Source organism: Sinocyclocheilus anshuiensis, unplaced genomic scaffold (assembly GCF_001515605.1).
Source record: "Sinocyclocheilus anshuiensis isolate Anshui unplaced genomic scaffold, SAMN03320099.WGS_v1.1 scaffold1104, whole genome shotgun sequence".
NCBI lineage: Eukaryota > Metazoa > Chordata > Actinopteri > Cypriniformes > Cyprinidae > Sinocyclocheilus > Sinocyclocheilus anshuiensis.
The window spans coordinates 292,815-310,098 of NW_015551080.1; the positions used below are offsets into that span (position 1 = coordinate 292,815).

The 17,284-nt window shown below is 32.8% G+C and overlaps 1 protein-coding gene across 1 annotated transcript in view; it reads right to left on the reverse strand.

The window, feature by feature from the left end:
* The window catches only part of LOC107662500 (protein unc-13 homolog C), a 113,812-nt gene that overhangs the window by 30,231 nt on the left and 66,297 nt on the right, over positions 1 to 17,284 (reverse strand). Inside the window, exons 12-16 of the mRNA XM_016452549.1 lie at positions 16,498 to 16,594; positions 12,891 to 13,034; positions 9,567 to 9,644; positions 7,804 to 7,881; positions 6,117 to 6,143 (exon numbers count right to left, since the gene is read on the reverse strand). Coding sequence (XP_016308035.1) covers positions 6,117 to 6,143; positions 7,804 to 7,881; positions 9,567 to 9,644; positions 12,891 to 13,034; positions 16,498 to 16,594 — 424 coding nt within the window. The remainder of the gene's footprint in view (positions 1 to 6,116; positions 6,144 to 7,803; positions 7,882 to 9,566; positions 9,645 to 12,890; positions 13,035 to 16,497; positions 16,595 to 17,284) is intronic.

A 17,284-nucleotide genomic window follows, 5' to 3' on the forward strand; every position in this document is an offset into this window, starting at 1 on the left:
TTATATACATGCCATAAAAATATATTTTGTAAATCTGTAAAAATATGTATACATCTATTTTTTTTTTTGTAATAAAACATAATGCAAAATAAATTTTTATGGCCTGTACATATAATAAAGTAGATTTTGACCCCTGCTTGTATGATTTGTGTTTTTGACACAGAGGAACCGTCTGACAGCTTTGTTTCCGTGCCATGGTTTGCTGATTTTCTCTGCCGTTGAACAGTGAGCTTTCAGTCAAGCGTGCCGAGCCGCTGAAAAGGTCTGGACTGAGGAATCGCTCGACTAATGACGACTGCAAACTCAATACAAGCCTCTCGTCACATCAGAGGCACGTGTCTGCATCATAATCATGGCTTTTACCCATAATGCACGCTGGGTTTCTATCCGTGAAGCTCCGCTCTACCTTTGGTTTGACTGTTTTTATCAAAGTCTAGTGAAAAACAATGCTCAATATTTGCAGATTCTTCTTCAAGTGATACATAGTAAACAGATACACAATCCGAATAACTACAATAAACAAACAAATTAAATAAATAATAAATTAATAATGAAAAAATATAAAAACATACATATTATATTATATAAAATTATCATTTAAAAATGTATTAAAATAAAGAATATTTGCAAAAATACATATTTTTGTATATATTTAATTTTTTTGTAATAAAAATACATACATGTATTTTTAATTTTTAAGTTTAATAAATACATGTTTATAGACTGTAAATGTAATATACAAGATATATATATATATACTGCATATCGTTTTTATCAGATATAAATATATCAAAATATAAATATATTTTATAAGATATAAAAAATGCAATATAAAATACAATATAAGATAAATGACTTTACAAAATTATAAATATGAGATAAATGACTTATCCAAAATTTGTCATTTACACTTCTAAAATGCTCTAAGGGCCGAATTACTACAAACAATCGATAAATAAATTAATAAAATTAGATTACATAAATCATATCCACACACACTATTATACATTATAAAAATGTATTTTGTATAAAATGTAGTATAATATAGAATATTTGCAAATAATATGTAATTTTGTGTATATTTTTTAGATTTTTTTGTAACAAAAAGTAAGAGAAAATATATGTTTATAGACTTTCAATGTAATATATAATATAAAATATATACCATTTTATATGAGATATATAAAAATATTATATAAAATATATAATATAAAATACAAAATTATAAATAAAATATAAGATAAATAACTTGATCCAAAATTTGTCAATTACACGTTCAAAATTCCCTAAGGGCTGGAACAACTGAAAATAATCACTATTCATAATTACTGACAAGATGGACCATTTTAAAATCCTCTAAATGGAAAATGACAAATTGAAAAACAGCTAAGGGATTTTTTATTATCTATAAATTAAAGCCATGAGGCACATTATTGATTATGCTTATGTATCATAATCTATGGCTGTCTATCAGATCTAACATCACCTTAAGATGAGGCAAAACATGTTGCTTTCACCCATGATTCCTAGCGTGTTTAGTCATTGTATTTAGCACGTTTGTTAGTATTTGTGTTCGGGTGAGGCAGGACGTCCATGTACTCAGGATGAATGGCTGACTTGTGAATTGTAACAGCGTTTATGGTTTACGGCCAGATTAATCAGTGATGAGAGCTCTTCAGGTTAATGGAGATCAGAGACAGCCAGCAGTGCCATGACTGATAACACAAACACAACTAATGCTTTACACGTGTGGAAATTATGATTTAATCTGAAAAATTAAGAAATAAGAAATTATATTGTCCTTCAAGAAAAGTCTATTTTTGTGACAGCATCTCCACCTCAATTCTCATGACCACAATTACTGTAATTAAAGTTATATGTTTACATTTAAATATATTTTGGTTATTTATTATATAAATAATTATAAATTATTTACATTTATTTTATACATTAATACAACTTTACTCATTTAAATCATAAATTATTTATTATTTTATTTCAATTTAAATAAGTATTTTTATTCAAGTATGAAGTAAGCTTACATTTACAAATCTAAATATAATATAAAACTTTATTTTATAAATTTTATTCTCAATACAGTAATGAATATGACAAGACATATACTGTATTATATATTTATCAATGATTTAAATTCACTTTATACTTGAATACTCATTTAAATTGTAAATTATTTTTTATTAAAGTGTAAAATATATTTAAATAATATATGTATATTATATATTAATAATTTATATAATATATATCTTTTGTTGTTTGATTAATATTAAGCACACAGTCGCAGAAGGAAAATAGCCCGCTGTCACTTTAAGAGCCGCATGGATCCAATTTACCGTTACACACGTATTTTCATTCTCAACTTTTTTCGGTTAATTTATTACATGACTGACGAAGGTATACATGAATAATCACTAAGCGCATTTTGACACATTTTTGCGTGTATTTGACCATTTAGGCGCACACCTTGAGCTAAAAGATCACTTTACATGTCCGTGTTCTGCTCTGTCTCTGAGTGCATATAACGTTATCTTCCTGAGGAGCAGCGCACGTTTTCTTTCACGCTTTTGAAAACATGAAAAAGTGTAATTTACTTATATAAATCAAGCACATCACATTTTGCAAAAGTCACGTTACTTGATTTTACTGATTTGCACGTGAAATTGGGCTTTTATGGAGGAGCGAAAGCGCAGCGCTGGAGAGGGGGAGGAATGGGGGTCAATAATCGTTTCATCTTGATTATTGTATTTTCATAACCGAATTCAACTGTCAGTAATAAAAAAGCAAAAGACAAATACAACAGAATAAAAACATACAAATGAAACAAACTGTGCGTTAATGTTTTTTATGCAAGTCTCAAGCAGTTTACAGCCTACTACAGAAATGAATAATCAAATGTAAAATAAAACAGCATAGTCTTCACTGTAAGAATTACATTTTTGTTTCTTATTAAAGCTAAAAAAGTCCTTCACTCAAAAGCAGTGTGTGATTTTGAATTTGTCTTTTGTTGTTTGATTAATATTAAGCACACAGTCGCAGAAGGAAAATAGCCCGCTGTCACTTTAAGAGCCGCATGGATCCAATTTACCGTTACACACGTATTTTCATTCTCAACTTTTTTCGGTTAATTTATTACATGACTGACGAAGGTATACATGAATAATCACTAAGCGCATTTTGACACATTTTTGCGTGTATTTGACCATTTAGGCGCACACCTTGAGCTAAAAGATCACTTTACATGTCCGTGTTCTGCTCCGTCTCTGAGCGCATATATCTTCCTGAGGTGCACCGCAAGTTCTCTTTAGCGCTTTTAAAAACATGAATAAATATACTTCTATAAATCAAGCACGTCCCATTTTGCAAAAGTCACGTTACATGATTTTTACTGATTTGCACGTGAAATTATGGAGGAACGAAGGCACAGCGCTGGAAAAGGGGCCGGAATGGGGCGCAATAATCGTTTTATCTCGATTACTGTATTTTCATAATCGTTGGAGGCCAAAATCGAAATCGAAACTGTTTTTCGATTAATTGCACAGCCCTATTGGTAAGTTATAACTAAATTCATTATATTCTAATTAGACTCTCAATTAGGGAATCATGATGTGAAATTGTACCTGTGGTCTACCTCACATTGTTAATTAGCAGATAACGGGTGATCCGTGTGTTCGCGGCGGTTATTCCCCGCGGCCCGCGTCATCGCAGCTAACTTTGACTCCCCCAATTAATTTTTCTTGGACAGTGCTGGATCTTTTATTTATAAATCCATGATAACGAGCCACTGTAATTACATTTTTCTTTCAGTTGGCTAATTGCTTTGGGAACGGTGGCGCTGCCAGAGCAGGGTTATATTTGGAGCGTTTGGCTTTTACTTCCTCTGAACGAATTGAGTTTCATGAAGGAAGCAGAATTCATAAATTAGTCACACTTTCAAACAGCTGGACTCTTTTTAAAGCACTGTAGCCTTCATTTCAACAGAGGTAAGACATCTAACCTTGATCTGACAGACCTCTGGCATGCGTGCAAATGATCTGCCTTTATTCATCTTTCATTTGAAGTATGTTATAGCTGGACAAAACCTACCCAGTGATTTCAGTACATTATGGTTTTCTGCCAGCAGGGAGGATTTTGATTAAAGCAAAGTAAAATAAAATAATAAAAAAACAACAACTCGGAGAGTCTGAGAACAGTGCAAGCTAAACATCAGGACCAAACGCAAACTTTCCAAACTCTGGAATCCTAAATAACCACAAACACTGTACATGATTAAAAATCAAGTTCAGGCAAACACAGCTCTGCTGGCCGTCGGTAAAGCGCTAGTTCAGCAAAAATGAAAATCACCTTCGTGTCATTCTAAACCTGTCACTTTCTTTTTTTTTTTTGCCCCATGAAACACAAAAGAAGTTCAAAATATGTTCATGCTGCTCGTTTCCAAAGGAAAGTGATGCAATGCAATGCAAAAAGTGAATTAAAAACGTTTTTATGCTCCAAAAAAGCATCATATGTGGCATTTTTGACCTAATTTTACAGTGTTCACATATAATATATACATGTGCATGAGTCATATGCACTATGATGCTGTTTCGTCATTTTTGGAGCATATTATTCATACTTTGCATTGAAAGAATAATCATTCTTGTTTTCTTTTTGTGTTCCACATAAAAAAATAATATACAGGTTTGAAACACACTCAAATAATTATTTAGGGCTAAATTTAAGATTTACGTAATTGAATTGCATATAAAAATCCATTTGGATTACACCGTTTTAACATAAACTAATAAATGTAACGTGATGCATATTTATCATTCATACATCAATGAAACGGGTCAGATTTCTGACAGTACTAATAAACTGAATCTGTTTAGTAAACAATAATCAGCTTTATATATTTATCATCAATAAATTCTTTTTTTTTCTGAATATTGCAAACTGAATATTGCTCGTTCCATTACTAGCCATTTTTGAATCATGTTCATAATTTTTAACTGACAAATATGTATCACATTAAGTTAAAAAAAAAGTTGGCCAAAATATTTTAAATATATGTGAAATATATATAGTAAAAAGTGAAGCTCAATAAAACATATTTTTGAAATTGAAAATATATTTAGATTCAATCATTATTATATACCAATATATATTTCAAAATGCATTTCAAGGGCAAGAAAATACTTTTACAATCTTACAATATAGATGGAATAGCTTACTAGACATCAAAACTAGATTTAATATTTAATAATACTAACCATTTAACGATTTAATAATATTTCATTTGTTATATATTGTAATTTTTTGGAACACTGTAAAGTATGTTCTTTGCTGATTTTTATTCAAACGTGTTACATTTACATATTATAGACAACAAATAAAGTTTTTCTTCAAATGTGACATGTGAATGTATTTTCATTGGACTGAAATAGGGCAAAATATACTTTTACATATTTTGGAAAAAAATATATTTATATTTTTTAAGTTTATTTAAAAAAAAAACAGCAAAACTGTATTAGCAAAAATATATTTACAAAACATATTTAGTATATTTTGATATTTTGATATATATACACACACACGCACACACACACACACATTTATACACATATATACACACACATTTTATACGCAATTCAAATGCATAAATCTTATATTTAGGGCTAAATATTCTTTTTCAGTGCATTAGGGTGAATAAATAATGACCAATACAGATTTTTGGATGAACGATCCCTTTAAAATTGAGTATTAGCATCCTCAGTTATTGAAGATAATCGTTCTTGTGAGGTCTCATGTCAGGTGCAGCATGCTCTTGAGGGGGCGGGACAGGAAGTACGAGAGACAGGAAGTGAGGTGTTTCAATGGGTGTGAGAGTGCTCATGCTGCTCAAACGTGTCCAGTTAAACCGGGATGAATCAGGACCATGCACTACAGCCAGAATTCACAACCATAGAGCAGTGTCATCATTTGCTATCATTTAATGTTGCTCCAAACAAAAAGACAGAAAATCTTAAGTTTAGAACGACATGAAGATGAGTAAATGATGACAGAATTCTGGCTGTAGAGCAGCGGTGTATAGAGATGTTAGAGGAAACCTGTTCACACACCTTGCAGAAGACCACAGTCCCTTCCTCCTGGTGCAAGAGCCCAGAGGAGACGGGGACGACAAGAAACAAGGACATTGTCATAGTTGGAGAGAACAGAGAGAAGAGTCACAACACGCATGCACAATTCACAAGGGATGTTAAGTTGCGTTCACATCATGCAGAATTACCGTATTTATGAGGCGACTCTGAGAATCTACTTTGAACTCGTGGAATCATTTGGAATCTTTTGTTTCTATGGCAACACTGGATGTCAAATGGATTCATACATGTGCGGCCCATCTTGAATAGGTTTGGGGAGCGGTGAATCATTTTCTTCTTTTAATGAAATGATTTTTATGGTTCTCTTAACGGAATAGCTCACCCAAAAATGAAAATTTGCTAAAATTTTACTCACCCCCAAGCCATCCAAGCTGTAGATAATAGAAATAAACTTGAATAGATGAGTTTGTTTCTTCATCAGATTTGGAGAAATGTAGCATTGCATCACTTGCTCAGCAATGGATGCTCTGCAGTGAATGGGTGCCGTCAGAATGAGAGTCCAAACAGCTGATAAAAACATCACAATAATCCACAAGTAATCCACACCACTCCAGTCCATCAGTTAACATCTGGAGAAGACAAAAGCTGAAACAAACCCATCATTAAGATGTTTTTAACTTTAAACATCCTCTGTCCATAATAATGCTTCCTCAAGTGAAAAGTCAACTCGTCTGAATCAGGAGAGAAATCTGCACAGATCAAGCACCGTTTACAAGCCAAAACAATTTTAAACAAATATGTGGCTGGATTTTGAGAGAACAACAGCAGATGGACTTTTTCACTGGAGGAAGTGTTATTATGGATTATGGACTCATATGTTAGCCAGAAGCAATGGTTTGAAGTTAAAAACGTATTAATGATGGATTTGTTTCTTACAAACACGCAGCTTTTGTCTTCTCCAGATGTGAACTGCTGGACTGGAGTGGTGTGGATTACTTGTGGATTATTGTGATGTTTTTATCAGCTGTTTGGACTCTCATTCTGACGGCACCCATTCACTGCAGAGGATCCATTGCTGAGACACTGATGCAATGCTACATTTCTCCAAATCTGATGAAGAAACAAACTTTGAAAAGATTCAAAAATGTGTCTCAATTCATATCGGAATGAATCAATTTAATGATTTACTGATTCATTTCTTTTGGCAAACTCAAATAAAATATAACAAAAAATTATTGAAATGAAATAAAATAAAATAATTAAATACTAATAAAAACACAAGTTGTTAGTTAAAAACAGCATTGTTTTTATTTTAGAGTATTTGTTAAGTATATAATTAAGCCTAATTATTCTTCAAGAACTGAAAGAGTCATCAATGGAATCATAAAGGAATTGGAACCAGAATCATTGAAGAAACACAAGAACAAAGTGCTTCGGGGAACACTGACTATTCAATGACATATAAAACATCAGTATGTGCTGATGAAGGAAACTAACCAGCTGTAACTGCTGAAGTCTGATGCCAAGTGCAAGAAGCTGGAACTTGTTGGACCTTCTAGTTGCAAGTAATCAGACTCATAATTACTGTAATTCAGACATTAATGAACGCAGCTTTTCAGCAAGGGATGTTCAAGAGCTTCACTCACACAGACAGTTAGTGGGAAACATTACTGTGGAGTCTTGCAGTATCATTGATTAGTTTACTGACCTGCTTTCCTCCCATGGACTCGAACATCTTCTCCAGCTGAACTCGGAGCTGCTGGATGTTGTTCAAGAGGATACAGGGCTGTCAGGAGAAGAAAGATAGACAAGATATTTCATGTACTTCTTTCCAGATACATTCAGTCTTCAAAACCCTACGCCTGGGTAATGCAAGGAGATGTTTGTACTAGAAGACTTCTGTGAATATATACACACGGGCATCGATTCGTCTGGATGCTGATCACTGATTTTGCACATCTTACTTTCATCAGTGGCAGTAAATCTGAATTTCATTACGTAAAAATCTATGCCTCTGCCTCTCCAGAAAAATGACAGAATTACACAACTGAACATATTTGAGTTGTATTTAAACACTCATTTATTTTTGAAAATACATGAAATTAATGCACAGTCACAGTATCCTTAAAGCATAATGTTTCCTTATATCCAATAATATTTAAACTCAGTTGTGTTTTGTTATACTGTAATAGTAATTCATAGTTAATAGTCGTAGTCATAATAGATAATAATGTATTCAGCAGGTTGCCCTAATGCACAATTTAATACATTAGAATTCTAATGCATTGCATGTTTTAATTATAAATCTTGTAATATTAATAAATTATCAATATATAACAAAATGTTAAGACCACCAACCAAATATATTAAAAGCACATTTTATATGTACAAAATTACATCTGTAATCAAAAATGTTTAAAAACATCAAACTCAATAACCGGGTTGATGGTAAACTAATGTTTAAGATGACCTTCAGGCTCAGTGTGACTAGCGTTAAATGAGCAAAGCGACTGACCTCCAGGTGAGACGCAATGCACTTTGGGTAAAAGGTGTCTGTTACAGTAAATGTCAAATAAGCAGATTTGTGTTGACACACAGATGATCCGGAGGTCCATACGCTCTCGTATAAGCATCCCAGGAGATAATTGGATGGGCAGGAGTGCGTAATTAGCGCAGGAGTCCATAAGCTAATTAAAACGGGCTCTTACTGTCTGCACCGGCACACTTCCTAAAGGTCACATGTCAGCCGTGTGACAAATCGGTGTGAAACTCTGAAACGAAAATACGAAGCCGTTGCGCTAATTGAAATGAGGGAACATCGTCTCTCTGACAAGAGCTGGTGATTTCACACACTCGCAAATTTAATTCAAGACAATGTATATCAACTCTGGAGAGCTGATTTATGGGCATGGGTGCGTTTAAAGATCTGGATATTCTTAGGATGAACCGAGCTGTCAATTAAGCGCTGGATGAGCCCTGAGGAGCAGCTCCATCCTCCAAGACCGAACAGAGATATGTCTTTAATTACAGGCCGCGTGATTGTCTCTCTGTGGTCCTGTCACGGCACTTAAAAGATACATCTGTCTTTCTTCCCAGCACAGACATCCTGCGTGCCAAGCTTTTATAATCATTACAGGAAGACACTGTAAAAATTCGAGGTAGAACAAAAGCAGCTCTGAGTTAGCACCACGAACGCTGTCATTTTACACAAAGAACAGAAAGTTGAAAGCACAGAGGAAGGAGAAGAGGACGCGAGAAGGTCTCGCACGGAAGCGTCTGCCAGCCGTCCAATCAAAGTCGACTTTAATGTCTTACTACGGTCTCCATAGCAACGTCCCCGGTATAATCTGATCAAGCCATGTTCGGACACTCGCAGGGTCATGACTTTAAAACACGCTGACATTTTATGATGAAGCGGTTTTGAAAGCGTATGTGTGTGTGTGTGTGTAAACCTGCCGCTTATAGACTCACCACTTTCTCCTTGTTCAGATGGTTGCTGAAGTCTTTAGAGATGATCACAGCATACTGGAGAAGAACTTTATTTATGGTCTGGAAAGAGAATAAAATGTAGATTATTATATATTATTTTTAAATAACAGTAGTTTAACTTCATGAAAGCAATAAGTCGGATATGTGTTACTGTTATTATTTACAGACCTAAAACACATGTGCATTCACTACCAGTCAAAAGTTTGGGGTCACTAAGCATTTATTTGATTAAAAATACATTGAAAATGTGAAATATTATTACAATTTAAAATACATGTTTTCTGTGTGAATATATTGTAAAATGTAATTTATTCCGGTGATCAAAGCTGAATTTTCAGCATCATTACTGCAGTCTTCAGTGTCACATGATCTTCAGAAATCATTCTAATATGCTGATTTGCTGCTCAAGAAACATTTCTGATTATTATCAATATTGAAAATATTTTTTAAACGTTATTCATTTTAGCATTTTAATATTTTAATGCTTAATATTTTTGTGTAAAAAGTGATACTTTTTTAAAGTATTCTTTGATAAGTAGAAATTTCAAAAGAATGGCATTTATTTGAAATATATATATTTTTAAACATTATTAATGGTATTAGTCACTTTAGATCAATTTAACGCAGCCTTGCTGAATAAAAGTATTAATTTCTTTCAAAAAAAGCAAATAAAATAAAACAATAAAATAAATCTTAATGACTACAAACATTTCAAAGGAAATTATACACCGTTGTAGCCAGTGTTGGGGAAAGTTACTTTTAAAAGTAATGCATTACAATATTGCGTTACTTCCTAAAAAAGTAACTAATTATGTTACTTAATTACTTTTTATTGAAAGTAATGCATTACGTTACTTTTGAAAATCTGAGCTGGGCTTGATTGTTTGCTTTTAATATAAAAAGTTCTATTTTTGGCAAATATAAAAGCCCTTTCACACCAAAAGCCTCAGGCTGAAGGAAATGTAAATTCACGTCTGTACAGTATACACAGAAGAAGAAAGTTCAACACTCTTCAGCAATAAAAAAAGAAGAAGAAATGTTAGTTTATCTTATGTAATTTTTGCTTATTAGTATGGTTGAATTGGATCACCGAAGGTCATTATTGCAGCTTTGAGTCATATTCTGAGTTGCTTTTAACTGTTTTTATTAATAAACTAAATCTGATTTTTTTTTTTTTTTGAGTGAGTGAGATGAATTAATGCATGTTCACATTTATTCTAGAACTAAAGTAACATCTTACTCCCGATTTCTCTCAACATGGGGACAGGAGAGCTTTCAATCAATAAATGGGGAAAAAAAGTAACTGGCGTTACTTATTTGAAAAAGTAACTCAGATATTTTCTTGTAAATTAAAAAGTAATGCGTTACTTTACTAGTTACTTGAAAAAAAGTAATCTGATTACGTAACTTGCGTTACTTGTAATGCGTTACCCCCAACACTGGTTGTAGCCTATGTGCCAACATGTGTGCGTCAAAAAAGTATGGGCACTTTGAGTTAAGTAACCTGAAGCCAAGGGAATGGCATTCAACTATTAACATATTCATAAATATGCAAATAAGTTAATGAGGGCTGTAATAATATGTGTCTTGTAAGGCCGCTGTAATAGATTTCTCGTGTCAAGTTTGCATGAAGTAATCAATGCCTGCTACAAGACCCTTTACCCATAATCCTGTGGGAGGAGTGCTGCTCTTAACGCCTCTCTCTCTGCCCTTCGCAGTTCATTTGCATTCAACAAAGACATTTACAATAGAAAAAATACATTAGCTGGACATCTTGGACATCTCTTTTAAAATCTGCTATGTGTTTTAGAGTTATGATCACCATATTTATAAGTAGATGTGTTCATTTGTGGTGTTTTCTAAATTAAGCATCACTATTACTATTGCTTATATGTTTAGTTATGTGCTCAAACATAATTAATCTTGTCTATTGCTCATTATTACATTCAGCGGTTTATTACTGATCCTCCCAGTTCAGTTTGGGTATTGATCGAATATGTCGGCTGTATTGTGAGGAACCAATAAATCACTCTGGACTGAATTGTGTCTAAGCTGAACTGAGGATGTCTGAATATTTGATCAAACAATGATTTACTATCAATCTCAGATGTTCCTGTTCACCTTCTACATGCAACCCCTCAAACAAAACGCTCACATACACACAGTGTGATGTTTAGTAAGTCATGAAGGTTAATCCACTCAGTGCAAACCTGCTCTAAACCTTCAGTAAATCCATCTTCAGCCCTTTATCCGAACCCTGTCACTTCCTGCTAGAGGTGATGAGCTTTTCACTGCTCACAAGGCGCGTAAAACACTGTAAATAGTAAGTAAACACTTGCACCTGATGATTTAAATTAACTCCTTAAAGTTGATGTTAAAATACTACTAATATTCAGAGACACCTATAAGCCATGGTTGAAGTCAGTAAAATATTTTCAAGAAATTAATACTTTCATTAAGCAAGGATGCATTAAATTGCTCAAAAGTAACAGTAAAATCATTTATAATCTTACAAAAGATTTCTATTTCAAATAATTGTTGTTCTTTTGAACTTTCTAGGAATCGGAGAAAAAAGTATCACAGGTTCCACAAAAATATTGGGCAGCACAACTGTTTCCAACATTGATAATAATCAGACATGTGTCTTGAGCAGCAAATCAACATATTAAAATGATTTCTGAAGATCATGTGACACTGAAGACTGGAGTAATGATGCTGAAAATTCAGATTTATATCACAGGAATAAATGACATTTTAACATATATTACAATAGAAAACTATTATTTTAAATTGCAATAATATTTCACTGTTTTTAACGCATTTTTTATCAAATAAATGCAGCTTTTGTGAACATATTTAAAACATTGCTCTATTCGTTTGATAATCCTGATCTGCCGGACATGACAACCTTGGATCAAATAATATTTCCAGTTCCTTTTTTTGGCGATACCAGTCATACTTGACATTTAAATAAAATCAAGTAATGGTGCAAAAACACCGTAAAAATGTGCCCTATCTTTCAACTGATGCAGGTTTGCATTTTTCTGTTTCAAAGCTCTTCTCCATCATTTGTTCATCATTTTATGCTCTCGGCTGCCTGGCAACCGTACGACACCCTACAGTTAAAGTAATAATGCTTGGCGGAAGAACCGTTTATTGTGATTATTATTACTGTTAATACATGCAATTCTTTGGTCTCTTCTTTCATCATAAATATTGACTGTGAGTTGCATAGATTTTACACATCTAAGGGGGTTTCACTCTTCTTTGCACAGCCTCATCCTTTCTATTCTGATTCTGTCTTACCTTTGCAAACCTGCGCATGAAGTGAGCGAGAGCTTGAGGGTTCGGACACTCCAGCTTCTTGATGATCTCAAAGCTTTGATTGAGCTGTGTGAACACATCCACCACCGAGCAGGAGAAGAGAGCATGTTCTGATGTCTGCTGGAACTGCAATCAAAACACCACAATCAAAGCATTAATGAACATATCACAACAATTTGATCATTGTGTTTCCCATAATTTCAGCATTTGCTACATACTGGAAAAAAAGGATCAAGAAAAGTTTTGCAGCCTGATTCCAGGTTTCCATTAAATTCTAGCATGGTGCTTTAATGTGCTAGTAGTGTTTCAAGGATCCCAGAATGGCTTTATTTTTTCCTTTGTTTATAGAATATGCCACCCAAAAATGAAATGTAATGAACTTTAATTCACTTTAATGTTAGTAAATTAGAGTCACTCCAAAACAATAGACTTTTTATGGCTTTTTTGATGCTCTTTTCCATGCACTATACACTATGCTCAAAAATTTGAGGTCAGTAAGATTGTATTTTTTTATTTAATTTATGGTTTTAATACTTTCAATTCAATAAGCCATTAAATTGATCAAAAGTGACAGTAAAGACATTTATAATGTTACAAAATATTTTTATTTCTAATAAAAAAATCTTCAAACCAGAATTTATTTAGCTATTATTTTATAATCAGTGGCTGACTGTACATTATTATCACACTTGCCAAAAAATTATATATATATATATATATATATATATATATATATATATACAGTATAATATCGGCACAACTGTTCAAAAGATTGGGGTCAGTAATTTTATTTTATTATAATTTTTTTTTTTGTTGGATTTTATTTTATTTATTTTTCTGAAAGAGAGAAATTAATACTTTTATTCAGAATGGGTACAGAGTACAGACAGTATGAAAGAAAATAGATATAGATATAAAACCTAAATACTGTTCTTTTAAACTTTTTATTCAACAAAGGATCCAGAAAAATCACGGTTTCTACAAAAATATGAATCAGCACAACTGTTTTCAACATTGATAATAATAAGAAATGTTTCTTAAGCACATTAGAATGATTTGTGCAGGATCATGTGAGACTGAAGACTGCTGAAAATTCAGCTTTGCCAACACGGGAAAAAATAACATTTTAAAAATCTTCAAACCAGAATTTATTTAGCTATTATTTTATAATCAGTGGCTGACTGTACATTATTATCACACTTGCCAAAAAATTATATATATATATATATATATATATATATATATACAGTATAATATCGGCACAACTGTTCAAAAGATTGGGGTCAAATGATGCTGAAAATTCAGCTTTGATCACAGAAATAAATGAAATTTTAAAGCAGTTATTTTAAACCATAATAATATTTCGTATGATACTGGTTCTTAATAAGAAGACCTGAAGCTCAGATGCTGCCAGGAAGCACTGAAGATGTTTTTCAGCAGCCAGCGCTGGTCTGATTCACAGCCGTTGGGACTGCCTGCCAACATAACCTATGACACAATTAACCTACGCTTCTGCCCTTATTCTCCAGGCGCTTCTGCCAGCAAACACAAGCCTAATAATCATCAGACAATTAACTGAGGTGCTGCTCCATTAGCATCTTAATGTAGAGTTGAATCTCACAAGACTTGAACCCGAGTGCAGCTAAACATCTAAACACAGTTAGCAACCCGCTCCGCTCATGTCATCTCAGCACCAGCACTGCCTGCAAAAAACTATAAACAGTAGGGGGAAAAACATACTGTGTCTGCGTCTGCGTCTGAAATGCTCATGTGCAATTATATTTGTCAGTGTCACATATCACATATAATAACGCGGCCGTTCGTCACGGCATTGGCCGATATTAAGAGCACTAAAAGATTTGTGGTTTTCAGGTGAATGCAATTAGCAAATGAAACCAATCTCGCCTGTGATTTGTTTTCGTCAGCGAGGGGAACATTGAGCGGTGTGTTTTTGTGCTGCTGTACAGTAACAGCACCTCATATTCACATCAGTCCAATCAAAAGTGTTTGTTCGGTTATTTCACGAACACTCGTCAGCCTAATGCCTTCAATTTAACAGTTTATCCACATGTCTAATTTCATTTATTGTGTCGATGCTGTGAGGAAAACACATTGCACATGCACTTATCTATAAATTCACAGTGCAAAAGTCATTAAAGAAAAAAATATATCTAATATTCCTCCTTGTATCTAAAGAGAGAGCTTATTGAAACTGAAATGGTTATAAACCTGTTCAAATGCTTATATGCTCAGCCTTTTTAAAATGGCTTGCAAATCTCTTATTATGCTGTATTATCATCAAATCCTGTATTCAGCTCAGGATATTTCTTTCAATTAACAGGTTTTGTATTTCTTTTTCTGACTGATTTTTTGGCAATTTTGGCAAGTTTCACTCAAACACATCATGGTTCTTCAATAGCGATTTAAAGACCCCAGAATGGCTTCATTTTTTCTATTGTTGAGAGAATATGTCACCAAAAATTGAAAATACTGTCATTTTTAATTCACCAAAACAACTGACTTTTTATGACATTTTTTGATGCTCTTTTTCATCTATCGTTCAAAACATTGGGGCCAGTAAGATTTTTAAAATGTTATTAATTTATTATTATTATTACTACTATTTATTTATTATTATTATTAATAATAATTTAATCAAAAACTACTTTAATTTAATTTAATTGGTAACACTTTACAGTAAGGTTCTATTTGTTAACATAAGCTAACTACATAATGTTAACAATGAAAAATACCTCTAAAGCATTTATTAATTTTTGTAAATGTTAATTTCAACATTTACTAATGCATTATTAACATCAAAAGTTGTTTTGTTCATATTATTTAATGTGCCTGAGCTGACATGGACCAACAATGAACAACTGTATTTTTATTAACAAAGATGAATAAATTAACAAAGATTAATAAATACTGTAACAAATGTATTGCTCAATGTTAGTTAATGGATTAACTAACATTAACTAATTGAACCTTATTGTAAAGTGTTACCATTTAATTTAATACTTTCAATTCAGCAAGGCAGTACATTGATCAAAAGTGAAAAAGTGAAACAGTAAAGAGATTTCTAATGTTACAAAAGCAGCGTTTGTTTGTATCCGCATGTCTAGTTAAAAAGCGGTGCATACGCTCAGATCAATGAGGCCTACGATCAATCAGTTCCAAAAAGAAACACAAAACCTGTGCTAATTGTTGGTTAATGAGGAGACAGGTGACATTTCCCATTATTATAAGTGCAGAATGAGAAGGATTAATACAGAAATAAAGCATTTATCGTACATCCGAAGTGAATCCTTTGCACTTCATTTTGTTGGGGCACTAAACTGTGTCCTGTCTTTGCTGGGAAATAAACTCATCCAATGCATTCATTTCATCCTGACCGTCATAATTACAATTTTAAAACTCATAAGTAGGAACTTCGCAGGAGCTCTTCATAAAAGCATCATGAAGGTAGAAGAGAAATGCAGCATTTAGTGTTAATGTGATGTTTAGATGGTAACTGCGGCGTTAGACTGTTTGCCAATTTACAAATGCAAAGTTCTACTGAAGCAAAGTAACAATGCGAAAAACTCACCCCATCTTTTTTATCTCTCTCCAGAGCTCCGTTGAGGAAATCCATCGCTACGTCTTCATTTTCATCCAACCACTGGATAACAAACGGCTCGAACCACCTGCAGAGAGAGAAGACAACACAACGCAGTCAAAGAAAGGCTTCAGATCCAACGCCGCAGGCTGAAACTGCAGAAAAGAGGCCATCACATGTTGTTCTGGTCTTTAGATACGGCTCAAGTCCATCCTTTGGGATTTTTTTCACCCTATTTTATCATTCAGAGACAAATTATGTGCCAAAGTTTAATGCTGAGTGTTTCAAGGTTCTGAATGATCCAGAGTTATTATCGTTACCTAGTAATTATTCATTCATTCATTCATTCAATACACATTAATCAGATGCATACTGTATGCATTTATTTATGCTCAGATGCATATTGCCTGATATACATAATTTAATCAGAAGCCTGTTGAACTTATTCATTAATTTAATTTAAATTGATCTAATTAATTTAATTATCTAATCTTCTGTTATTTCTTTACTTTATACTGCAAAATAAATAATATTTATACTGTTGACAAACTATCATAATATTTTTGTTAACTAAAATAAAATATCAAACAGAAATGTTAGAAATGTTGCTTTGAAGAACTAACAATAACTAATTGGAAAAATAAAACTAAAGTATAAAATCTAAAAAGTAATATATAAAAAAAGCATATATAAAAAATAAATACAATTAATTAAAAACAAACAAACAAACATGACAAAATCCCCAAAAAATGACTAAAAAGGAATTTTAAATTATATA